The sequence below is a fragment of the Hyla sarda genome, chromosome 4, assembly GCF_029499605.1.
Source record: "Hyla sarda isolate aHylSar1 chromosome 4, aHylSar1.hap1, whole genome shotgun sequence".
Lineage (NCBI taxonomy): Eukaryota > Metazoa > Chordata > Amphibia > Anura > Hylidae > Hyla > Hyla sarda.
In genome coordinates, this window is record NC_079192.1 from 204738275 (window position 1) to 204766055 (window position 27781).

The following is a 27781-nucleotide window of genomic DNA, read 5'->3' on the forward strand; positions in this document are numbered from 1 at the left end:
TCCCCCCTCCACCATTATCCCTCTCCCCCTCCCATCCCCCCTCTGTCCCATACAGTGGTTTTTAACTTTTTTTTTACCTGGCGTCCTGCAGTCCCGTTAGGTGTTCCTTAACGCAGCGCATCCCATTCGGCCGTGCCGCACTGACGTGTGACGTCCTCCTGCACTGTGCGGCAACTCCGCGCAATGTCAGGGGAGGTCACACGTCTCCCCGGCAACCACGCAGCTCACTTACAGTCGCTGCGGCAATGCACTGATAAATACTGGCCAATGCATGGCCGGTATTTGTCAGCGCTTTCGCATACCCCCAAGCAACCCGTTTTGTGCCCCTAGGGGTACGCGTACCCCAGGTTGAGGACCAGGCTGTAGTGTGTCTTACAAAAGCATACCTACTGTAAGACACCATGTTATATCAGCTTTATTGTTCTGAGAATAAGTTTATGCCTTTTTATTTGTTTACTAATGTGTTTGCTTGACAAACATGAAAAACTTATGACAATGAATTAGGAAATTGTGAATGTAAAAAAATGACTTCAAAATGACATTCTATTAAATTCATTTTACATTAGTAATAAGCAGTATGCTGTCTGGTAGTACATAACATCTTTATTTGTACTTTTTTTTACAGGTAAGTCCCCAGCTAGCCCATACAGCTTCCTGTCCGGAGTAACCTCATCTTCACCTATTACAGCAGTAGGTGGAGATCATAGGCCGAGACCAGCCTCAATTACAACAGTACATACTGGAAGCAAATAAGCAGCCAAAGATCGAGTCAGGGAGCAGACTCTCTTCATTTGATTTAATTCTGAATTGTGCACTGCAGGATGGACTCATAGTATATAAAAGGAAATTTTTTATGGCCATATTTTATACTTCAACAGAGATGGTTTCATTATTATAAACTGCAATGGCTCCAGCTCCAATAAGGCAACATAGTTTGACTATATCTGCTGCTGTATGAGTCTTGCAAAATTCTTACTACTGGACATTACTTTTTTTTTCTGATAATTTGCTTTATTTTCAATGTGGGTATTGGTATTGTATATGTTGTGTTTTTTTTTTTTTCATTAATTGAGGTCTTAACTGGATTATTTAATTAATAACTAAGTTAGGTGGTTTACTTTATTTTATGCTACTATGATATTTTGCATTGAAATCGTGTTCTTTTATTTTTTTTTTCTCACAAAGAAAGAGAATATAGTAAGAACACAATGATATTCTGAAAAAAAAAATCTTAGACAATATTTGCAATTGACTACACTGGAACATACTGCAGTATTTAAACAATGACACCTCTTTATGAAAAACCAAGTCAGTTTTTGCCCCCTCATCTGATGTCTCATTTGTGTTTAAGACACCAAATTTAACAGGAAAACACATTGATGATCTATTCTTTTTAACAGCTATCGATGTGAGATCTGTGGAAGTCTAACCTTTAGGAATCCCTCTGCTCAGCAGAACCATAGGGCTGTGGTTTTTCTGCACTCAGAGTGGGTTAAGCTGCAACACCAATACTTATAGACCACCTATTGGTCTAGTTTTTGGACTTTGCAAATTAATTCTAATAATTATCAGCTGCTGAAGTATAGTTGTTCTTTTCTGTATGGCAACAGTGCTCTCTGCTGACATCTCTGCTTGTCTCTGGAATTGCACAGAGTAGAAGCGGTTTGCTATGGGAATTTGCTTCTACTCTGGACAGTTCCCAAGACAGGTGTCATCAGAGAGCACTTAGACAGAAAAGAACAACTCAACTTCAGCAGCTCATAGGTACTGAAAGGATTAAGATTTTTTAATAGAAGTAATTTACAAATCTGTTTAACTTTCTGGAGCCAGTTGATGTTAAACTGTTTCATCTTCTTTGTACAGCAAATTGGGGATCAGGTTTTTACACTACACTGGCCCAGATATATTTTAATCTGCCTGAAGCAAAAACTGTCTGGTTTTACCCAGAACAACCAATTACAGTTCAGCTTCTATTTAACCAGAGCTTATTAAGATAAGAAAGCTGAGCTGTGATTGGTTGTTATGGGCAAAACGTATATAATGTATAAACACCAAAAATGTATCAGAGTTTACTTTCTGCGACTCTCCAAAATATATTTTCTGAATGTTTTTTTTCCAAGACCAGGTATAGGGAAGCTTATTTAAAAGGGCTCTGCAATTATCAGTAGGAAACTAGCTCTTATGTTATATTTTACAAAAAAAAAACACTCTTTCTCACATGCAAGGCAAGACAAATATGCATTATGCCACAAAGAAGATGCAGATGTACAATGACAATGCACATTTTAAAATCTAAAGTCGAAATACAGTGTTTGTGAAATGTAAATTACATAATGTGTCAAATGTTTTATGAAAGATTTTGCACAAAATTGTGAACTTCTGAAAGTTGCTATTTGCAGTGGTTTTAACATTGTTCTGTAATGTCATGCTAAAAAAAAAACTGGCCAACACTCTGACATTACTCTTTGTTTAGAAGGTCTAAAGCTACACAGATTTATTGTATTGAATTTAAAAGCAAGACATAATCCATTAAACTTTTGTAGCACAGGGTTTAGAAGGTGATGGGTGTTATAGTTAGCAGACAGATGCTTTTTAAAGTGGGTTCCATAGACTTTACTCTGTTAGCTGGCATTTTGTTTCAGAACTTCATGCAAAAGTATTTTAAGATACTTTTTTTAGTCATTAACTTTTTTTTGTCATGTATTGTTTTTAATAATTTATTTTTCTTTTCTTTTTTAAATAAAAAATATCCTATTTTAATACATTTTCTGTTACTATTACCTTATATCTAAGGGTAAAAACTATCAGAAAATAATGGACATAACTATTTTAAGTATGAAAATTATTTTTTTGTAAATAACAGAGTTTACAGTGTTCAAAATTGAAACATTTGTAAAACAGAACATTTTTGCTTAAAGGATCACTGAGTTTTCACAATTTTTTTTTTACATGTCCTAGGAAGCGTTTAGAAACCTGACTGATCGTTAGAACGAGATAGGAGAAGGCCACCCTAAGCGCATTTGCTCCCGACTCTGTGTCATTTGACCAAGACGGCTTCATAACGTAACTCTATGGGCCGTATTGGAGCATATGCACAGCGAGCGGGAGGAAGTAGCACTCGGCCGTGTACTTCTCCCCTCTGAACACTCAGACCCCAATTGATCAAATCTTTTGACAAGTCCCTAGGAAATGTCAAATATTCTGTGAAAGCTCAGCTACCTTTTAAATAAAAAAAATTTCAAAAAATAAAAACACACAAGATTTCCAACTAGATCCTTCCGTGGAGATGAATAAAAATAATAATTTGATGTTAAGGTTATCATATCTACTGATGTGTTTTGGAAGGTAATAAATAAATTATAATCTAGTGTATACTATTTTAAAGAGAATATATCACCTCTATTGTTTTTACTAATTAAAACCAGATAGTGATACACATTCTCTTTTTTCGAATCTTTGTTTTTTCTAATTGTAGATTTTCATGTTTCATATTTTGTATAAGATTATGGGGCATGAGTTTCTATTAACAGTATTCAGAGATATGCTTTATATCAGCTACATGGACCATAGGAGCATGTAGTCTGGACTTTTATGGAGTGTTCTGGACATGTTCTGTGACTAGTACAGAGAAAAGAAAATGATCTGTATCCATAACTTATTATCAAAAGAAACCTCTCATCACTTTTCTGTTTCCTGCACCACAAGTCATCAGAGCAGGCCCTAGTGGCTTCTTCTCTCTGTGCTGACCTTGATTGACAGATCTCTGCCTTTACCAAGAGAGTGAAAGATACATAAGTCAAAGTTGGTGGGGTAGAATAAAGCCAATAGGCCCTGCCTGGTGACCCATGGTTTAGGTAGCCTTAAGTGATTAATGGTTTAATGGTGTTCCCTTTTAAGAAGCTGTGTTCCCTTTAAAGCAATTGTGAATTTAAACCTTCGACACCAGGATGGCTGATTGAGATTATATTTAAATGTGAAACGTTGTTATTATCTGTACTGTTCGGAGAATATTTTTTCACGTTAACAAAATACACTATTTAAAAGAAAAAAAAATTAGATGCTGAAACTTCCAAAACTTTCCTATTGTAAAACTTTGAATGTGTGCTAGTCTTGTGTGCAAGTCTTAAAGGGGTACTCCGCCCCTAGACATCCAAAGGATAGGGGATAAGAGATCTGATCGCAGGGGTCCCACTGCTGGGGACCTCCACAATCTCTCCTGCAACACCCCCGTTCTTTAGCTGCATGGAGCGAAGATCGCTCCGTGGCTGATGATGGGTGATACAGGGGCCGGAGTATCGTGATCTCACGGTCCTGCCTCCTCGTGACGTCACTCCCTGCCCCCTCAATGCAAGTCTATGGGAGGGAGCTTGTTGCATTGAGGGGTCGGGACATGATGTCACACCTGTCATCAGCCACGGAGTGATCTTCGCTCCATGCAGCTGAAGAGCCGGGGTGCTGCAGGAGTGGCGGGACCCCCGCGATCAGACATCTTATCCCCTATCCTTTAGATAGGGAATAAGATGTCTAGGGCTGGAGTACCCCTTCAAAACTACTGTCTTTAGACACCATTTTAAGTGAATTATGATACCCACAAGTGAGTACAACCTCACCATTTGTTGAACATAGACCTTGTTATGTCAAGTTGTATGCTTTGTTTTACAAAGTTGCCTCATTAGACCTTGTTAGATTACAGAGACCAAAAACATCAAAATCTTTAATGGCTCTTTCATTTCACTTCATGTGCAGTGAAGACATGCACCACCATAACTTTTTGTTCAATAGGGATTAGCCATAGCTGTATTTTTTTCTCTCTCATATTTAATATTTTCACCATAACGTCAAAGTGTTTGACGGAGTATGCTGACTTGTGGGCAATTCAGTTTTTAGCTTTACCATGTGAACTGTAAAATTAAACGTTAAATGTCAACGATTTTATTATAATTAAAAAAACAACAAAAGGGGTGGAAGGGTGGGAAGCATCCAAGAAGGCAGCCAGTAATATGGGGAGGAGCCACAGGTACCCTGCAGGTACTCCATTGTAGATCCACCATTGTAGGTCCAGTATTAATGTGAAACATGCTCCTCCTGCTTTTCCCTGCCGTCCTGATGCTTGTGTGTATCTGCAAACACTGTGAATAAGGTTAAAGGTGGTGTCGGTGGTGGTAGGGGGTCTTCCATCATGAATTATTACTAATCATATTGTCCAGTGTATTCTCTGATTGCTCCTATTGGCCAAACGGAACAATATTTTGTGTACTTTTCATTTGAGCATATTAAATAATATGGATCAATGGCTTCCAGTGCAGCAATTCAATGATGCATGAAATTTACAACTTAAAAGCCTGGCATATATAAGAGCAGCATGTCACAGGAACAGGTCTACTTGCCTATTAGACAAAATGGGCCAAAAATATTATGGTATTTGGCTAATAGGAGCAATCAATAAATTAGGCAGACTCGGAGCTTGGAATGGAGCTTAGCATTTCCTTGTGCTGGACACAGGAGAGAAAGAGACAGACTATCTACCTGCATCTGCGAATGTCTAAAGGCTCTGCACTGCCCATACAAGGTAAATTAGGGTATCTATTACTAGTCAAAAAGTCAGAAAAACCTATGCATGAAGGAAGCCTCTTACAATTCATTACTTACAAAAATTACAGTTGTGCTCATAAGTTTACATACCCTTGCATAATTTATGATTTTTCATCCATTGTTCAGAGAATATGAATGATAACACAAAAACTTTTCATTCACTCATGGTTAGTGGTTGGCTGAAGCCATTTATTGTCAAACAACTGTGTTTACTCTTTTTAAATCATAATCACAACACAAACTACCCAAATGACCCTGATCAAAAGTTTACATGCCACAGTTATTAATACTGTGTATTGCCCCCTTTAACATCAATGACAGCTTGAAGCCTTTTGTGGTAGTTGTGGATGAGGCTCTTTATCTTCATACATGGTAAAGCTGCCCATTCTTCCTGACAAAAAGCCTCCAGGTACCCTAAATTCTTGGGCTGTCTTGCATGAACTGCACGTTTGAGAGGTCTCCCTAGAGAGGCTCAATGGAGACTGAGATGGCCACTCCAGAACCTTCACTTTATTTTGCTGTAGCCAATGACAGGTCGGCTTGGCCTTGTGTTTTGGATCATTGTCATGTTGCAATGTCCAAGTATGTCCCATGCACTGCTTCCTGGATTATGAGTACAAATTGTCCGCCAGTATTTGTTGATACATTACTGCATTCATATTGCCATCAATTCTGACCAAATTTCCTGTGCCTTTGTAGCTCACACATCCTCATAACATCAGCGATCCACCCCCCGTGTTTCACAGTAGGAATGATGTACACTTCATCATAGGCATTGTTGACTCCTCTCCAAATGTAGCGTTTATGGTTGTGTACAAGCAGTTCAATTTTAGTCTCATCACTCCAAACTCCAATTTTAGTCTCATCACTCCAAACTCCAATTTTAGTCTAATCACTCTGTTTGTGCCATAAGGTTTTAGGCTTGTCTCTGTGCTGTATCAACAAATGCTGGCAGATAATTTGCACTCATCATCCAGGAAGCTGCACATGAGACGTACTATGCATGGGAAGTAAGGTTCTGGAGTGGCCATCTCAGTCTCCAGACCTCAATATCATTGAGCCACTCAGGGGAGACCTCAAACGTGCAGTTCATGCAAGACAGCCCAAGAATTTAGGGGAACTGGAGGCTTTTTGCAAGGAAGAATGGGCAGCTTTACCATCTGAGAAGATAAAGAGCCTCATCCACAACTACCACAAAAGACTTCAAGCTGTCATTGATGTTAAAGGGGGCAATACACAGTATTAAGAACTGGGGTATGTAAACTTTTGATCACAACACAACACAAACTACCCAAACTACTTTTGGGTAGTTTATGTTGTGATTATGATTTAAAAAGAGTAAACACAGTTGTTGACAATAAATGGCTTCAGCCAACCACTAACCATGAGTGAAAGAAAAGTCTTTGTGTTATCATTCATATTCTCTGAACAATGGTTAAAAAAAATCATAAATTCTGCAAGGGTATGTAAACTTGTGAGCACAACTGTATGTCACAAAGCATTACCTTTAGAATACAATGCAGTTTAACCAGTCTAATTGCCAATAATACTTGGATTAGTTTTAAAGGGAATGTATCCTCTATATATACAGCCTGAGCTGCTGTTAACAACATTTATACTGTAGATATGGTTTACAGCAGCCACACAGATCATATGAACCATTTATCTGAAAATGGATCATGGACATCTATGGGAGAGTCTTCTGAATATGCACTACAACCTAAGAAAACTTTAAAAGTCTGTGTGCAGGAAGGTAATTGAGGGAGATCTGACCATCACATGTTATGAATGGAGGACCTTGTGTTATCTCTATATAGGTTTCTCCTTTCATTGGAATCCTCCCTGTGTTATTAAGGAAATTGCTACTGAAAAGTGAGAAAGCAACAGCCTATTGTAAGGCTCAGAGGCCAGATGTAAATCTGCATGATTTCAGAATAACTTTCTAAATTGATTACTGACATGGCAAAATAAAATTACCTTTTTTTTTTTTTTAAAGGGAACCATTCAGCAGATTTTACCATATATAACGCTCGACAACACGGAACAGAGCGATGGCACAAGCCGTCATTCAAGCCGTCGGGGCGAGGCAATGGCTGCAGCGAATGGAGCGTGTCAGTGTAAGTCACCGCCCAGGGGACCACTTGCCGGGCGGCCGGGGGGGGGACTTTATAACTTAAAGGAGAACCCCAGAATAGAAAAATTGTCCCTCCATACTACCAGCAGTTAAAAAATAAATAGATACATACCTTCCTTCGCTCCCCCGGTGCCTCTGGTAACCCAGTCTGGTCTCCGCCGCGATCCTCTTCCTGGTTGCCGGTGGTCAGCAAGTCATACTGTACTCAGCCAATCACCAGCCGCAGTGAAATCCCAACTCGGCCGGCGATAGGTTGAGCATCAGTGTGACGTTTTCGGCCCCAGCAGCAGTTCTCCTTTATTATCTTCCCCCGGGATGGTGAGGATAATGATTTTAGCATATATAATGCATTGGCAAGCGTTATATATGCTAAAATCTGCTGATTGGTTCCCTTTAAATCATAAAAAATAGACAATTTTCTGATGACACATTTATTTTCTTTAACACCAAAAGACACATTACATTAGGTTCAGCAAATGCAAATCAATGTCTAAAGTTTTCAACAAATACAGTATAGTTTTTTGGCGGTTTTTTTGCGTACAAAGTAACAACTAATTTATCCAACCAACTAAGGCTGAGTTCACACTTGTGTTTAGTTAGGGGAGCTCTGTCACAATGGTCAGACTTGAAAGAACTGCACAACTTCCTACGCAGTATACAGCAGCTGATAAGTCCTGGAAGGATTAAGATTTATAAATAGAAGTAATTTACAAATCTGTTCATCTTTCTGGCACCAATTTATTTGGAAAAAAAAATTTTCCACCGGAGTACCCCTTTATTAATTTGAAAGCATGCTCTGTAGGCATATCAGTCAAGACAGAGTGACAAATAATACAACACTCACTTCAGGTGTACATGGTTATATAACACATAATTCTCAAGTTTTATAATTGTATGGGTTTCAAAAAATTGTTCTGTCCTTTTTTTAATGTGTCGTGACTAATATCAGGAATATGCAGACAGATGGTTTTCTAGTTAAAGTTGTTTCTATCATTCGTTGTTTCTATCATTTCAGCAGGACCTGGATATTTTTACCAGTTGAATACATAGTTGTAGAATACAGTGTGCTTGTGTGTAGACTTTTCTTGTTATTGCAGCATTGTGCTTAAAGGTAACCTGTCACTTTTATGCAGCTTGAACCGTTAGTTATCTGGGTGGTAAGTAGTGGCTGTTTGAGTATAGGGAGGGATCTATCAATCAAGGCCAGCATGGACCACCCTGACCATTCATAGTTCAGGCTGCATGAAAGAGATGGCAGATTCCCTTCAATGTCAGTATTTAATTCTAATGTATATGTAGTAAAACAACTTATTATAATATGGCTGTTTGTCAGGCAAGCAATAATGATGTGTCTTCAGAAAATTACCTATTGTTTTAATCAATTTTTTATGTTAGACATATTTTTTGGTGATATATTTTCAACGTTTCTATTTTATTATCTATATTATAAAATAATCCTGAAATCTTGCTGTTTCCATTCTGGCCACTAGGCTTAATATTAGGCTGAAACTTTTAGCATTGTCCTCCACATTACAGACAGGAGTACAGTGACACCAATAAGACAAAATGTTAACCTCAAAAGTCAGCCTCCCCTCCCTGAGAAATTACCTCTGCACCGGACTCATGCCTAGAAAATATTCCTATTCTAGTGAATAGGGTCTGGACCAGTCTATTGTATATATGCACATAGAGGTTTGCTATAAAGCTTATCTCTAAATGCTGTTTAAAACCACTCAGGCAAGATGGCTTCCCCTTAAAAATGTGCAAAAATGAAAATAATATGCAGTTTTTCAAGAGATTTTTAAGTCCTATAGAGTAACCTATGAACAAATACCTAGAGCCATACCTAAAATGCTGTACCTTAGAAAAATCACTGTAAATGCTACTACATAAAGTTTTTATTTGGTTAATTTTGATAATGCACAATAGAATTTAAAGTAATATACGTCCACATAATGCTTATGAAAAATGCTATTAAAACTGTCTCAAGTGCTGTGTGACACAGGAGTTAAAGCGTCCCTGTAATGTCACAGAAAAAAAATAATGCTTATATATATATGTTACTCACTAGGTCACGCAGATTTTTAAATGTCTTTTTATATGTCTAACCTCTGTATTTAGCTCATAAATCCCTCTGTTATGCTGCTCACTCATTCTGACATCCACTGCTCAGAAAGGCGCATGTCTGAGGTAAGCACTGAGCCTGTCCTCACTCATCGTGCATTCACTTCCTCCCTAAGTCTGCTTTGCTGGGCTGACTCTCTTCATCTAATCACTGCAGGCTGCTTTGTAACCCTCTCCACTGTGTTTTTAGACAGCAGTCTAATAGACAGGACAGGAGTGAGCACATAGGAATGCTAGTCCCACTCTCACTTACAGGACTTTGCCCCAGCCTCCGCTTCAGTTGGGACAAAGATGATACTGAAGCCAGAAAGGATTATGTTCTTGGTGGTATGGGGACCTCTAGTGGTCTTTTTTATAAGCCATGATTTCTAGAAAACAGAAATAAAATTTGTTTATGAAGTACATTAGATAGCCTAATATTTTGCCAAGATGTACAACATATAAAAAGTTTTTGATACTGACAGTGCCCATTAAAAAATCTAATTAGATTAGATCAAAATAAAATTAGAAAAACAAACATGGTAATATACTCCTCTTTTTTATTCTCCTTCAGATTCCCTGTCACTCCAGTGTTATGATCCTACAGAATAACATTGCCAGTCTCAGTGATATGTCTTCATAGGAATGTCACAATGGTCAAAAATGTCATTACGCAGGATTGTAACCATCAGAGCTGCAAGGGATCTGAAGAGCAGAAAACCAAAGAAAAAATCATAATGGTAAGTACTGTATATTCAAAAGTATATTGTTTTGTAAGCTATTTCAGTAGGCACATTGTTCATTTACATTGAGGTCAAAACTTACGTCTCTCAAACATGCCAGATGGTCCATAGGTCAGGAGCACATCCCACTTTAGTCTATGGAGCAACGGATAGTATGTCAGATGGAAAAGATCTAGCCTTTGGCATCCAGCATTCTCATTCATTACCATCAGGAACGGTGCCGGATCACCGGAAAAATGTAAAGCAAGTCTTACAAGCATGACTAAAAATAATAAACATCAGTCCCACAATGCCTTCACTTATAATGAATGAATTCAGTCTAGGCTTTGTTGCTAGCAATTCTGTTACTATCCTATTCATTTATATGGGGCTTGCAGAAAACCATACAAATGATGTAAAACCCCACCATAATGAATCGTACAAACCATATATGTCTGTAGTTCAGATAGTAATATAAACATATTGGCAGCATTTGCTGTGAATTGTTCAATGCTAAACTATACAATGACTTGTGCAAGCCAAAAAGAAAAAAAACACATAAGACTTTTGTAACAGGCAGTGGAAAATGTCCCCGGTTTTTACAGCCTATCCAGGAATTTATAGATCATAATCCCTGACCTTACATCCAGCTTTGTAACATACATTTTAGAACTTGAGTTTGTTTAGTTTCCTAATATATTTTCATTGGTCAACCTTAAAATACCTGTGACCTTTTCCTCTTACTTATAGAGCCCCTACATATTCCTATCTTGTACTTCATTCTGTATGCAGACTTTCTGCCCCAAGCTTACAGCTGAATTTGTATTGCCATTTATATGAGATCTCAGACATGAGTCAAATATATCCAATGCAAATGTGTTCAATTATTGAGTGGTACAGCCTTTGCCTTCATCCCAATATGCTGGTCACGATTCTGTAATGACAGTAGTATACCGATAAAGAGATGAGAAAAAAAGATTGAATTGATATATGAACACTTGAGAATAATAAAAGATATCCCATAGATACCTCACTACTAAAACTAACCCTGCAGAAAAAATCAGGCAGTCCTACACATAAAATATAGTGTCAATGCTACAAAGTAATACTGTACTGATTTAAAGGGTAACAAGTACAAAAATGAAACAGTGCTAACAAAACATGAAATTAGGTTAAGAGGTAGAAACATTTATTTCTTCTTTCATTTGATTGATTTAATAAATTATTTGTCCATTATTAAATAAATTATTTGTCCAAAGGTCATTTTAGGAATGAGCAAAAAGTGCACTCAGATCAGATCAAAGTTGCAGACTTCTTAAATAACCTAACCTCTTTGGCACCAGTGAGCCTTCAGTGCAGACCTTGTCTGGTATTGGGGACTTAAATAAGAAATGACAATAAAAAAAAAACTAAAAACTAGTAAAACTGCATGAAAAGCCAATGCATGATCAGCTATATAACAGTCTCTTCTCACTTCTGTTGCCTTTTCCTTTTCAATGGAACAATTGCAAGCCAAAGTACTGTTCAAGGGAAACAATCCACACACATGAAAGTGTCTGTCATTCTGAGGGCTTACTTTATGGAATGGTTTTGGCTTGACAAGATGCAACACATTCTTAGGCAAATGTCCTATGCTTCATATCTATGCAGTATGTCAAGTGGCCAGATTCTCTTGACAGAATTGTCACTCTTGTGTGTTGACAATACGTTCCTTGTTCTCTATGCATGTTTCAATATGTCTGTGTCTTTTTATGCTGTGTATCACTGTCCCGACACAATGGCGGTCTCACCCCACTACTGTGTGTGTCTACTGAATTTATGACTTTGTATACAATTAAACTGCATGAACTTGGTAAGTTAGATTTGGCATCTGATATTCAACACCCTTTATATATTTAGGTGAGGAACATGGGCAGTCAATAGTCATTTAATTTAATAACTAGGTCAATACAAGTCTCCATAAGGAAGATTTTACTTTGGCACTCTCCTTACCCCATGAACTGAAATCATGTTTATTCTTATTCCTCCATATTTTAGGAGGTATGGACAGTAAATTGAAATGACTATGTACTGAGAGTAAGGGAGGAGGCTGAACATTTACAGATATTGTTTGGTTAAAGCTTTGTGTTTGTATGTCCATTTCCATTGTTTTTCTATGTACCATAAACATGTTGTGTACTTATGTCCTTTGTAATATTATGTAACTGACTAAGTATATGTTATGTATGTTAAAAAAAATGAAAAGTTATGTAACTATATCTAAATCTGCATCAACATTTCTACCATGGCACAGTTATTCTGTGGTTGGTTTCTGTTTTCCAAAGAGGTAAATACACTATTGGCTTAGAAGATGCAGCATGCACTGCAATATGTTGCATGTTTAACTTATCAAATGGATGGCTACAAAATTTATGCTGCTGTTGTGGGGGAAATAATTGTCCTTTAGGTCTCTGTTTCAACGATGGGGGTTATATCCTAAAATGCATGCAAAAGAAAACAGCCAGCTTCCAAACATCTAGATATGGTTAAAATCACAAATGTAATGAAGCTTTATGTAGCAAATGATTTTCTGCCTTGACAATCATATTTACATATCAATATTTTCATCCTAACAAGAAGCTGAAGGGATGCCAGACTGTTTCCTCAAATAAATCCAGTTTAATCACCTCAATATGAAGTATGATTATTTTTTGTTACTGGCTGATATTTCTTTTCTTTTTTATTTTAAATAGGAGCTATGTTATTAGGGTTGTTCATTATTCATTGCCATACACTGGGTTAGACTGGCTTATGCTGTTCTTCATTTATTCACACAACAAGCCCCCCCCCATTCATACCAATAGGTGATTAAGAAAAGACATCATGTGCCACTAAGAAACCGGGCTTAAACCAAGTTATTTCTTCTACTCTGTTGCTTAACTTGTCTGGGGATACAAATATAATAATATTAATACCTCAATACTGTTGCTAAATGAAAACCGCTGTACAGCACAGCAACATGACTATCCTGTAATGCATGTAGTGTCTGCCACCAGACTGAATACAGTGAGATTCACTAGGTAAAGGGAAAGGAGAATAATCCTTAAAGGGGTTTGTCCCAACATTAAAAGTTATTCTCTGTCCACAGGGGATACGGGATAACTGCATGATTGTGGGAGTCAACTGCTGAGACCCCCTGTGATCTTGAGAACAGGACCCACATCCTTCATCATAATGCAGTGCATGTGGTGCACACTCAATCACCACTCCATTCATTTTCTGTGACAGCTACAGGAGATAGTGTAGCACAACTGCCACAGAGAATGAATCAAGCGACGGAGTGTACACATGACTGCGTACAAGTCCCGTTCTCAATATCACAGGCATAGAGGATAACTTTCCAATGGTGGCACAACCCCTTTACTACTAATTCATTTTGGCATAGTATCTTACTAAGCAGTTTACTGGTCAACATATAATATGGAAGCAATATGGGGCAATATTAAAATATCTTGTCATATTACATTTATCCAATGCCAGTGAATAATGTACATACTATAAATATAATTAAAAGGGTATTTTGGTATTATAAACTTGTACTTAAATAGGACTATCCCCCTAAGATATTTTACAAACCAATGCTATCATAAATTGTACTGGCCTAAGCATGCTTTTGTGTAATTTACTCCTGATAGGAAGTTGTGTAGTTTCATTTTCAATGTGGTGGTGTCTCTAGCTCCAAGGTTCTTCCCTCTTTTTCAAGACAACGCATTATCCTTTGCTGTCTCTGAGCTCTAGCCTCACCCCCTGAGTGATGTGATCACCTCTGACCAGCCACTACAGGCTACATCACTATCTTAGTGTTATATACACATACACACATATCTATAGGGAACAACAAGGTATGTTTTAAGTATGCTGCCTTGTGTACAATGCCAAAGGCAGAGGAGCAGACAGGGAATGTATAGCAGGTGCTACAGCCTCACTAATGGTGTGATAGTCTGCTGGGAAATGGTAGGAGTTGTGTGGAAGGAGAGTAGGCAAGCTGGAAGGACTGTGGTGAAGAGCTGAGGGAAAGCAATTGCATTCTGGGAATTGTAGTACTGAGCAACTTTTTTGCATGGAAGAGCTCTGTACAACAGCTGCAGCATTTAGATTTAGACTGCTTTAAAAGCAACCTAGATAGCGAGGTGTGTGTTCGCAATTTCAAAGTGAAACAAGTTCTAAATGAGTGACTTAAAATTCAGTGCTTTTAGATTCTGTGAGTTTAGAAAAGTCCCTTATAATTGACAACTGACTCTAAAGGTAACTGTTTAATGTTCTGTTATCCTCTTAAGTTTCCAATGTCCTCCATATTGGAAAATGCGGTCCAGTGTACATCTTATACTATGTATGCGTTTGTTGAACAGCCGTTTGAGGGAGAATATTGTTGTGCGAGATGTGAGCTTGTCCTGCGCTTGGAAGCCCAGATCCATGATCTAGGCGACCACTAGCAACACTGAAATCCATTGGAGAGGAGTCTGTTGCTCACTGAGCAGGTACTCTCTGGGGTAGAGGTGGAGGAGGATATCGGGATAAAGGTGCAGGACAGTCAGGCAGCTAGCTGAGTTACAGTTAGAAAAAATGGTAAGGGAAAAAGTGTCAGGGAGGCTAGTCCTGATCTGGCACACCCCAATAAGTTTGCCTGGTTGGCAGATGAGGGGGATGTTAGTTCAGAGCTAGCAGTACTGCAGCAAAACACAGCTTCTGACAACCAGGGAGTGTTTGTTCAAGTAAGGAGGAAAGGGGGAGTGCAGGGCAGGCCAGACAGGTGCTAGTAGTGCAGGGACTCCATTATTAGGGGGACAGACAGGGCGATCTGTCACAAAGACCGGGATCGCCGAAACGTGTGTTGTTTTCTTGGCGCTTGAGCTCTGCACATCGCGGATCGGGTTGACAGATTGCTGGAAGGGGCTGGAGAAGACCCAACAGTCATGGTACATATTGGCATCAGTGACAAAGTAAGAGGTAGGTGGAGTGTCCTTTAAAATGATTTCAAGGGCTACAAGCTTAAGGAAAGGACCTCCAAAGTAATATTTTCTGAAACATTACCTGTACCATGGTCCACACCAGAGAGGCAGCTGGAGATTTGGGAGGTAAACAAGTGGCTCAGAAGCAGAAGGAGGGGTTTGGTTTCATGGAAAATTGGGCCAACTTCACTGTCGGATACAGACTCTTCAGTAGGCCAATCTACTAAATACCTTCTTATTTTGTATTTACTGTATGTACACAGGAAAATGCAATGGCGTATGACATGATAAGGCATAATGTAAATTCTACTGATAATCTCACCTGTTTTACCCAACAAGAAGTGCAGCGCCTGCTAAACAACATTAAAACACACAAATCACCAGGCCCAGAAGGAATTCATCCCAGAGTTTTGCAGGTATTAAGCAACGTGTTAGACAGACCCTTATTCCTTATATTTAAAGATTCTATTATGACAGGCAGTGTTCCACACGACTGGCGCTTAGCAAATGTAATACCAATAATCAAAAAGGGGTCAAAAAGGGATCCTGGGAACTATAGGCCTGTAAGTTTAACATCTGTTGTGGGTAAGATTTTTGAGGGTTTTGAGAGATGCTATTCTGGGGTATCTCAATTAAAATAACCTAATAACAAAGCAACAACATGGGTTTATGCAGGATCGGTCCTGTCAGACTAATCTGATCAGCTTCTATGAGGAGGTCAGTTATAGATTGGACCAGGATAAAGTTGTGGATGTTGTATATCTGGACTTTTCTAAGGCATTTGATACTGTGCCACATAAAAGGTTAGTACATAAAATGAGGATGCTGGGACTAGGGGAGGACATATGTAAATGGTCTAGAGGTAAGAAGGTTTCACCACCATCACAGACAGAGATTCTTTACTGTAAGAGCAGTAAGACTATGGAACTCCCTGCCACATGATGTCGTAATGGCTGACTCAATGTTTTACTTGAAAATATAATATTACAGGTTATGGATACTAGATTTATGTGGATAGATTGTTGATCCAGAGATTTATTCTGATCGCCATATTTAAGTCAGGAAGGAATTTTTCCTCTTATGGGGCATTGGATATCAGCCTCATAGTTTTTTTTTGCCTTCCTCTGGATCTACACAGCAGGGATTTAGGTTGAACTTGATGAACTCTTGTCTTTTTATAACCTTATAAACTATGTAACTATGTAAAGAATGTACAACCAAAAAGTACCCCGCTAAAAATTTTTTGTTGGTTTTAGAACTGTGGCAGACAGGTAAGCAATGCTATATGCTTCTGCAGCATTTTTAACCCTTTAAATCTAGTGCCCCTTTAAATTTGGTCCTACCCATCTTAGTCATAAGGTTATACATATCTAAAGTATATAAAGGCTTACCTATTTTAAGATTAAGTATTACTGTATCATCAACATAAAAGTTGTAAGTGATACAGATGGGTATAGAAAATCAAGTAAGCAATAATGTCAACCAATAAAGTTCTTTGTAATTCACAAGGGGTTAGTGTATTTATTTCCATCTCTGTATTATCAACTGTTACAGCCAGAAATTGTAAGATGGATTTGAAATATCTCCTAAATCTCGTATTTGAACCACAGTCTTTCAAAGAATAAAGAATAACAAAAGGTCAATATCATTAGTAACAAGGAGCATTTTTCTTCCTAGACAGAAACATAATTGTAAAAACTAAAGTAAGTATAGTTACAACAAAAAGAAAAAATAGAGTGAAAGAAAAAAAGGAGTGTTTACAACTCATACATCTTCTCATTACTATGGGAAAAGACAAAGAACCTATCACACAGTACTGACTGAAATAGAAAGGAACCAACAATTAATATCACTGTTTGTGTTAAAATAAACGTTTCTGTTTTTTTTTTCTTTAAATGTGTACAGTGACCCCTCGACCTACGATGGCCCCGACATCCGACAATTTCAACATACGATGGCCTCTCAGAGGCCATCGCATGTTGAAGGCAGCATCAACATATGATGCTTTTGTATGTCGGGGCCATCGCATAAACGGCTATCCAGCAGCGCAGACTGCTTCAGCTGCCGTCGGATAGCCGTTTAAGGTGCCCCATGTGTTGCGGTGATGATCACTCACCTGTCCCCGGCGCTCCGGACCGTTCTCTTCAGGATCCCCTGCATGGCCGTCGCTCTCCTTCATCGTCATCATGTCGCTGCGCATGCCGTCCCATCATCCAATAGGAGCGGCGTGCGCAGCGACGTAATTTGAATTTATAAATATTTTCTAAAATCCTTTTTTGAGGGCCCATTCTGGTGAGCACCGAGCTGGTGGTCTGCCGCAAAGTCAGCTACAACCTGTTCCAGACCCTGCCTCTCAGTGCCCCCGCCCCTCCCCCCAACCTCCAACCTATCGCTCCAACCTGTTTCATTGGATTCTTGTGGTAATTCCAGAGGTAAAATATGATGACTGAAGGTGGCAGCATCAGTATGAAGAGCCTATATAGCAGCACAATGAGAGAGCCTGGAAGTGGCAGCATCAGTATGAGGAGACTATATAGCAGCACAATGACAGAGCCTGGAGTTGGCAGCATCAGCATGAGAAGACCATATGGCAGCACAATGAGAGAGCCTGGAGGTGGCAGCATCAGCAGGAGGAGACCATATGGTGGCACAATGACATAGCCTGCAGGTGGCAGCAGCAGCATGAGGGCCATGCCAACTGAGGGTTAAGTCTGAGGAACCCACCAACTGTTGACCGAGGGTGTCAGACGTCACTTGGGATGAAGTGGATGACTGAGTGAACCAATCAATCATGGCTGCTAGGTTGCTGGTCGAGACACGACTGCTAGCTGACACCGGGATCTTACCTCTCGCCATGACTCCTGCTGCCACACAGCCCTACTCTGCTGCAACCTCTGCCTGCGCCTGATGAATTTAGGCCTCTTCCACTCCTCTGCGCACGTCCTGGCACTTCTCTGCCTGACATACTTATACACCAGCTGAGTGCATGTATGTTACACTTATGAGAGGAGGACAATGCACTCCACTACTATTAAAACTGTATTAGACTACAGAAACAAGTGTGTTGCTTTGTCTGGCCTTTCACAGTAACTAGGCCCAAATTAGTTTAGCAGGAAAAGATATAAAGGACACCACGTAGGTGTAAGTACAGTTTAAACTTATGAGAAGAGGACTATGCGCTCCACTACAAACTGTATAAGGCTACAGAAACAAGTGGGTAGCTTTGGCTGGCCTTTCACAGTAACTAGGCCCAAATTAGTTTAACAGGAAAATATATAAAGGACACCACGTAAGTGTACATACAGTTTAAACTTATGAGAGGAGGACTATGCACTTCACTACAAACTGTATAAGGCTTCAGAAACAAGTGGGTAGCTTTGGCTGGCCTTTCACAGTATCTAGGCCCAAATTAGTGTGGTAACTGCCTTGGGGTGTAGTGTAGCTGGGGTGTTGCTTCGGTATATGAGGGGTTAATTTAACCCCTGTCATCTTCGGCCTATCGCCACCCTTCCCAGAAACGATAGGTGCGTGCTTAAATGAATGAAGGTCCACAATAGGGATGAACTTGAACTTGTATAAACTTTACTGAGGTACTTGCGGTACATCCAATTAACAGCAACAGTCTTAGCAATACAGTCTCTATACAGCACGGCAGTGATTGACAGATGCTGCGGACCATGGACTCATCCCAAGGACTAATAGAATTAGGATTGATGCAGAGATCCCTCCGGATTTAGGTCCGGTGATCTTGCAGACTTAACAGGGATTAAAATAACTCACAGTTTTGTAAGATGGCCGTTGCCACAAGGCTTGGGCCTAATCACTGTTGATGACAGCTGCGCAGATCCTCCTCCATCAGCAGCCCACGAGGAAAAAAAAAGAGTAATGTCCGCCGCTCTCTTATATAGGCAGGGGCAGGGCTGTTTTGGATTGGTCCGTGTCAGCTGACACTCACCGTTACAATGCATGGTGGGCGATCACCTGACTTCCTCCAAAGGTCCTTGAACCATAAACTATAGAGTTTTGGAACGCATCCCGTGACCCGCAGGTTCTGCGACACTACAACAAGGTAAGTACACTTTATCTACATATTTACACATTGAATTTGAATAGTTTTAACTATTAAAGGGGTGACAAGGGGCAAACTATTGATGAGGACCCCACCGGTAGCTAGGGACTCTGACTTTGGGGACCTCACCATAAGGTAACGGATGCAATCCGGTACCGGGACACCACATTAGTTTCACAGGAAAAAAAAAACGTACACCACCTATGTATGCACAGGTTACACTTATGAGAGGTGGACAATACGCTCTGCTTAAAACTGTATTAGGCTAAAAAAACAAGGGTGTAGCTTAGGCTGGCCTTTCACAGTAACTCGGCCCAAATTCGTTTTACAGGGGAAAAAAACGTATACCTATGTATGCACAGGTTACACTTATGAGAAGACAATAAACTCCGCTACGCAACTGGTATTAGGCACTGTAATCAGGTGACTATGGCTTTTCGTGCTCAACCCTAACTGGTCCCTGTTAGTTTTACAGTTGTTGTACACCCACCTGCAGCACTACAGAATCGCTGTGTAGTAGAGCCCAGTACAGTATTATAATACACTAATAGCTGGTGACAATGGCTTTTAGTGCTCAGCCTAATTGCCCCCTGTTAGCTTTAGAGTTGTTATACTGGCTGCTGATAGGCTGCATGCTGCATGTGATTCAGGGTCATCCTGCCGACCCTTGTTCCCGCCTTCCCAGAGTTCCTTGCCCCATGTCCTCACAAGGAATGGAGTTTAATGAAGCAATTTGTGCGATCGAATAGCGGCGATATTCGGAATTCATTATGAATCAAATTTTTCCTGAAATTCATAATGAATTCGGATTGGTCAGATTTGATTTGTTCATCCCTAGTGGCCACAAACGCACAACAAGACCATCTATCACATAATTGAAAGCCAAACTGATGATCATTGCCATGTTATTGTAGTTCTCTTTGTAGAAATGAGGCTACAACAAATATTTTTCTCTTGTGTCCATGATGGAAGTCATTCTGCATTGACCCCATAAGGAGCACATCTTCCCAAGATTTAACACAGGAAATTAAAAACACTGTCAAGATTCGGCAGGCTGGAGGTGGATCTTCTGTGTCAGAGAGGGATTGGCGTGGACCGTGTCGGTGGACCGGTTCTAAGTTGCTACTGGTTTTCACCAGAGCCCGCCACAAAGCGGGATGGTCTTGCAGCGGCGGTAGCAACCAGGTCGTATCCACCGGCAACGGCTCAACCTCTCTGACTGCTGAGATAAGCGCGGTACAAGGGATTAAACAAGAGCAAGGTCGGACGTAGCAGAAGGTCAGGGCAGGCAGCAAGGATCGAAGTCAGGGGCAATGGCAAGAGGTCTGGAACACTGGCTTGAGATACACAAGGAACACTTTCACTGGCACAATGACAACAAGATCCGGCAAGGAAGTGAAGGGGAAGTGAGGTAATATAGGGAAGTGCACAGGTGAACACACTAATTAAAACCGTGCGCCAACCAGTGGTGCACCGGCGCTTTAAATCGCAAAGAGCCGGGGCCGCGCGCGCCGGGACAGCACAGACTGGGAACAAGTCTGGTAAGCGGGTCGGGATGCGCACCACGAGCGGGCGCGTCCCGCATCGTGAATCGCATCCCGGCTGGGGACATTATCGCATTAACAGGAGAACGCTGTGAGCGCTCCAGGGAGGAGCGGGGACCCGGAGTGCTCGGCGTAACAAACACTTTATTGTAGTAAATACCATTGGTACTACTTATGAGTGTGTAGTCCACATCTTATTATGTCTGAGTGACAAGGAGATGGTTAAGGCTGGCAGCACTTCCTCTGTCTTTCTGTACTTACTCTGTCAGTCAGCGCACACCAGAGAAGATGTCACTATTGAGTTATTGGATGTAACAGCACGGTTATCATGGATAAGGTCTGCAGATCACCTGTGTAAAGCTGCTATGGGACCACTATATGGGCACTGTATAATGATATTAAAGGGGTTGTCCAGTAACTATTTTATCCCATATCAACAGGATAATGGATAAGTAGCCGATAGCAGGTGGTCCATCTACAGGACTCCCATGATTTATGGCACTCTCATACAAATGAATGGGTGCTTGTTCATCTCCTGCACTTTCATGCAAATAAATGGAGTGTATACTGTCTATAGCACATGTTCTCACTGAGAGCCGGTGTCCCATTCAGGAGATTGTGGGAGGTCCCAGTGGTCAGACCCCTGCAATTAGTTATTTAGCCCCTATTCTGTGGGTTGGGGGATAAGACAACCCCGTTAATGGTTATATTGGTATTTGTGATAGATAAAAGTGTCTATAGTGGGAAGAGATATTTGGCATTGTTTAGCACTAATAACTTAATAAATGCATATTAATCAGATATATGCTGTTATATATACATTAGTGGTTATAATTGGGTACATTTCTTTAAGGTCAGGGATCACAGATGAGTCGCAAGGAGGGGAAACCTGGAGAGACAGAACAATATAAGATTTTATTTGTGGACAACCTAAGTGGTGGTTGTGTCCCTTGTAAGTGTGCAACCAGTGGGTTTTAGGGAACGTTTTAATTAATTAGTGATATGATGAAGATTGAATAGATAGTTTTTACATCTATCTGCAAAGAAAAAGGTAGAAAAAAAATGTAAATCTTTGTTTTATAACTAAAACATATTTATAAATAATATAAAATATTGTTGTATTATCTAATCTATACATTTAAAAGTATAAATTGTCTTTCTTGAAAGAAGACAACGGACATACAGCAGTATTTACTGTTCTTTGCTCTTTGGTTTGAGTCATGTGACCTGAGCATAACCTTCATATTTTCCTGCTAGCACTAGATTTTGCATGTTTTGTATGAGCGATTAGATGGAAAGAAGAAATCCTCTTGTTATATTGTTTCCTGGGCAGACAAGGACACTTGTACAGATGTACAGATTATTTTGAGTAATGTAGACACACACAGGCACCAGATTTTAAACATACACAAAGCCAGAAATACAGAATTAAATGGACATTTTGTTTGGAGGCTTCGGAGATCCAGCTGTCTATTTAAGATGATAAAAAGACGTGTATGAGAGACATGGAGAGACATAAACACAACTTTCAATTAAAATGAAACATCACTTGGTAAAGGCAATCGCAATAGTCAAGTCCAAGGCAAAGACTCCAGTTGTGGAATGGTACAGATGTAAAAAAATTTTTTACAGAGCAACTATTACAAATGTCTATAAAGTTGCCCTGGCATTGTCCAGGAAATCTTTCTCTCTATTCACAGAATCACAGAACTGTTTCTATTTTTTGGACCTCATCAGCAAAGAACTAGAATCCATCCTAGTTATGTGAGGTGCCAAGGGGATATCTCACTTGAAATTATAGCACTCCATAAGGAATAGTGGATAGGAGGCACAGAGACTTCTTCTAATGCTTGGAGGGGTATATACAAATAAAGACAAGTTTCTCTGTGAACTAACATGGCAACCACTCACTTGTTTGCCTGCTAGCCGTGTCTTACCTGAACAATGTCACAAGCATTTATGTTTTTGTTTTTCCTTATGGGTATAATTGAATATATTATACGGTTTCTTGTTTGAGACCAACACCCATTAAAAGTTGTCTTGTAGGTGGGTGGTCATCTCACAAAAGATATCCAGTATGCATAAGAAATGGTGGAACTGAAAAATTGAAATCCGGTCTAGAAAGACTGGAAATCTGGTATTGATAAGGTCTTCTTAAAGAGGTGGTCATCTGGAGATATTTCACTGTATATGGTTGAAACTGTCTTAATGCTGGATCTGGCTTTTTAAAATGATTTAATTAAATATATATTGTAATTTTAATTTCTACTGAATATTGTTTGTAAAATATCTTAGTCTTTCTCAGTAAACAAGTCACTATATAGATTTATAGGCAATTTTTACCCCCAGACAATGTTTAAACTTTAAAAGTCGTGAGGTTTCCTCTAAATGAAAACTTTTCGACACAATGCTGGGTCCTGCCCTGTTTGCATCAATTGATGCTAATAATGTCTGATGACTACTGCTTTACTTCAGCAGGCCAATGATGAATCATGATGCTTCAAGCATATTCAAACCATTTCCCCTTATGCTGCCAGAACATCTTGCCAAGAGAAAGGAACACAGACATAAACTGAAATATAGAATTGTGGCATTTCTTCTAATGAATTATTCATTGCTGCCCACATTCTACATGAATATTAGGTGTTTACATTTAAGCTTTCAAGACAGAAGCACAGATTGCTTGGAATCGCCTATGGCAATCCAACTAAGCATAAGATGTATTGAATGTCTTTCTTCAGACATAGACAAGTGCAATGTCATGTCTGTATTCTACAGTTATTCTAATTACAGTTTTACTGATGTTACTTTTAAAGGGAACGAGTCAGGTCCCCTTAGCCCTATAAGGCCTCCCCAGTACCTGGTAAATATAGGTCACAGCTTGCAGACACTGGGCCTATAAGCTTCCTCTGGTGTAGCTCTGGTCGCTAAGTAAGTAGATCTGGAGGCGGAGCATGTAGTCACACTGCCCCCGCCCTCATTCCAGCCACTCATGCTTGACTGATGCACTTGGTGCCGGGCACTTCATGCAAAGCCCGGTACTCAGTGGGTCAATCAAGCATGAGTGCTGGAAAGAGGGTGAGGGCAGTGTGACTACATGCAGCGGGAAGTAGGGATTAAAGTGTTTTTTTCTATAGTGCGGCATCAGGGAAAGCTTATGTCCGAACACAGTTTTCTCCTAGCATCTTTCTCACTTTAATTCTTGACACTGTCTTTGTAAAAATCCACTCACCTGCTTCTTGACTGTGCATCTGCCTCACAACTCCTCTCACTGTTTTAGGTATCTACCAAGAATGTTAATGGTGTCCCATGGGTTCCAGGGCAAATTTTAGACTCCTCCCAACCAAAGATCTCTGCAGAATTTTGCAGAGATCCCCCCCAACAGCTCATCTCTGCAGAATTTTGTGGACAAACATCTTAGACTCCTCCTTTCAAGCATACTCCCCATCTTTCCCTACTCATGATTTCCCAACTGGTAATAATGCCTCCAGGGGCGTATGGATTAGCATACCATAACCACACATTACCACCACACATATATATATATATATATATATATATATATATATATACACAGTACAGACCAAAAGTTTGGAAACACCTTCTCATTCAGAGTTTTCTTTATTTTCTTGATTATGAAAATTGTAGGTTCACACTGAAGGCATCAAAACTATGAATTAACACATGTGGAATTATATACATAACAAAAAAAGTGTGAAACAACTGAAAATATGTCATATTCTAGGTTCTTCAAAGTAGCCACCTTTTGCCAGATGACCTGGCCTCCACAGTCACCAGACCTGAACATAATCGAGATGGTTTGGGGTGAGCTGGACTGCAGAGTGAAGGCAAAAAGGGCCAACAAGTGCTAAGCATCTCTGGGAACTCCTTCAAGACTGTTGGAAGACCATTTCAGGTGACTACCTCTTGAAGCTCATCAAGAGAATGCCAAGAGTGTGCAAAGCAGTAATCAAAGCAAAAGGTGGCTAGAACCTAGAATATGACATATTTTCAGTTATATATCAGACAGGAGGCTCATATCTTATGCATTATTCTTTCTTTAATAATGCCCATAGCAGAATTTTCAGTAATCAATTCAATATAAAAGAAAAAACTACAACTCCCAGCAGTCCCAGGGCCACAGCGGCCACTCCCAGCCTTTAGCCACTATATATGGGACTGCCCAGTATGGATCCTCCTCTTTCTTTCTGCTCATGGCAGAGGTTACACAGATAAGTACTGCTATATTTATATGTATATGTATATTGTCTTAGATATAGTATATAGGAGTTTTACTCTTTGGCCTGGTGGAGACTCTAAGCCTCTACCGGCTGCATATATCTCTGTTTTTCCTGTATACTTTTCTATCACTATTATTCTTATTGTTTTCTCATTCTTCTGGGTTACCGGTCTCTATCGGTAGTTCGCGGTGGCGCTGGGCGCTACCCCGGTTTTTTCCCCCTTGGACCCGCTATTTTGTCCTACCCTGGTGTGCGCCATCTTCTGGCGACGCCATTTTTTCCTCCTTCCTCCTTCCTCTTCCTTCTGCTGCGCTCTTTCGCGCGCGCGGGCTAGGGGCGGATCTTTTCTCAGCGCGGGCCGCGTCTCCTCTCACGGCCTTCTCTGAGATTGGGGCGTGCCCACCTGACGCGTCCGGTGGGCGGTCCCAACGCGATCCAATAGGGACTCCAGGAGACGTAGTCTCGTGAGGCTTCGTCCCTGGAGCCGCATATCCTAGGCTCCCCTCACACCGCAGCGCCAGTGCAGTGCTTTCGGTGTTGGAGGTAGGAGCCTGGGCTAACCTATAGGGTCTAATAAGCGGAATTTATTCCGTTCTTAGTTATTCATTGTCTCTCTTTATATCTATATTAGTGAGTGCTAGGCCCTTATATTATGTATATATATATATATAGGTATATCTATTTTGCGAGTTCTGCAGATAATAAGCTCGCACCAGTGTAGTATATATATCTATTCTAGGGTATACAATACAACATGACTGAAGATTTCTCTTCCACTTCCAATAGGGGTGATGAACTGGCGTTAGATACGGCGCAATTTTTGAGTGCCTCACAAATCCAGGACCTCATAAACAAATCGGTCCAGGCTGCTCTGGCGTCTGCCGTGGCACCCTCTAGATCACATCCAGTTCTATCTCTCACCCCTATACCGCTGTCCCACAGCGGTGAGCCGCCTGTAAAAAAGGGTAAAGCTTCGCACAAACGGAAGCATACCATGGCGGCCCCTGACTCCCCGGCAGGGGAAGTAAATAATATGCTCCAGGCAGCTCCCCCCACGGACTGCCACCCCACGCATCCCTCTGACTCTTCCCAACCCCTGGGCCTCAGGGAGTTACCAAAGAGGCATAAGTCCGCCAGGCGGGCAAAACCCGACTCTTATGTAGATTCCCCGGATGAGGATTCATCCGATGAGTCGGGTGAGACTGAGGTCTCAGAGTCTGACTTTGCTGACGAGGATGCTGGGACATCGGCGCTCAATAATGACGCCAATCCGGAATCTCAGGGCGAAGCCATTCTAGATACCCTGGGAGAACCACTTTTTCACCCTGATGCCATATCTCACCCCCGTTCTGGGGATTGGACCCCGTTGCCCCATGTGTCCCAGTACGTAGAGTTCTGGGCACGCAGGTCACTTGAAAGGACCAATCGCAACAAACTCAGGGCAGAGTGCCCACGACCATTTATTCCTAAAAAAGTGGTATCGACCCCAGAGATAGATCCCATTTTATCCAAATATTTGATGAAGTCGGGCAAATTCCCCAAGAAGGGGATTGATCGGTCTTTTAGGACCATCCAGGACCGCATTCTGGACCTACTTGGTCCTCTTACAAAAATATTAAATTTGTCTGAACAGGCAGCGACGACAGACCAACCTGTTGATTTGACCCAGCTTCGTGGGTGGGCCCAGAGGGCCATTTGTCTGGTGGGCAGCGCCAACACCGCTTGCTCTATTGAGCGCAGACGCTCCATTCTCATGCGGCTTGATCCGCAACTGGCCCACCTAGCCGAATCCGAGCCAGGTCCAGCAGCAGAGGGTATGCTGTTTGGAGACACCTTAGTAAAAGACATCAATAAGTTTGTGGGGCTATTCAACAGTCTAGATAAAGCCCAAACTTCATTAAAAAAATCTGGAACAAACAAGATTTTTCCCCGGGCCGGCAGAAGTAGGGGCCGATCTGCCGGCCGCATTTCCACCTACAGACCCTATGTCAGGGCAACTGCTCCACCACAATACCCTCAGGCTCCCCCTCCATACACCGTGTCAGTGGCGCAGCCAGCGCCATTTTTCCCACCCCGTGGTAGACCGTGGCGCGGACGTGGAAACAGAGGTTACCCCCGATCTCGTCCATATACCGGTAAGTTTTCCACGCACTCCACTTTCACACATACCTGTGGGGGGACGACTGATACATTTTACCCACGCTTGGTCTGCGATTACGGCAGACGCGTGGATACTAACGACAATAAGAGGTTTCCACATAGAACTTCTGTCCCTACCAGAAATGGGCGTGATTCCGCCCCCTATCAGATTTGCAAACAGCAACGTTGCTCTCATAGACAACGAAATAGAGGACCTGGTGTCCAAACAGGCAGTGGTGGAGGTCGACC

At 40.8% G+C, this 27781-nt stretch overlaps 1 protein-coding gene across 3 annotated transcripts in view; it reads left to right on the forward strand.

Moving 5' to 3' along the window:
* The window catches only part of CAMK1D (calcium/calmodulin dependent protein kinase ID), a 437751-nt gene extending 432022 nt beyond the window's left edge, over positions 1 to 5729 (forward strand). For all 3 annotated transcript variants that reach the window (XM_056573326.1, XM_056573327.1, XM_056573328.1), the window contains one exon: positions 626 to 5729. In XM_056573326.1, coding sequence (XP_056429301.1) covers positions 626 to 753 — 128 coding nt within the window. In that variant the 3' untranslated portion in view covers positions 754 to 5729. The remainder of the gene's footprint in view (positions 1 to 625) is intronic.
* Positions 5730 to 27781: the final 22052 nt, after the last annotated feature.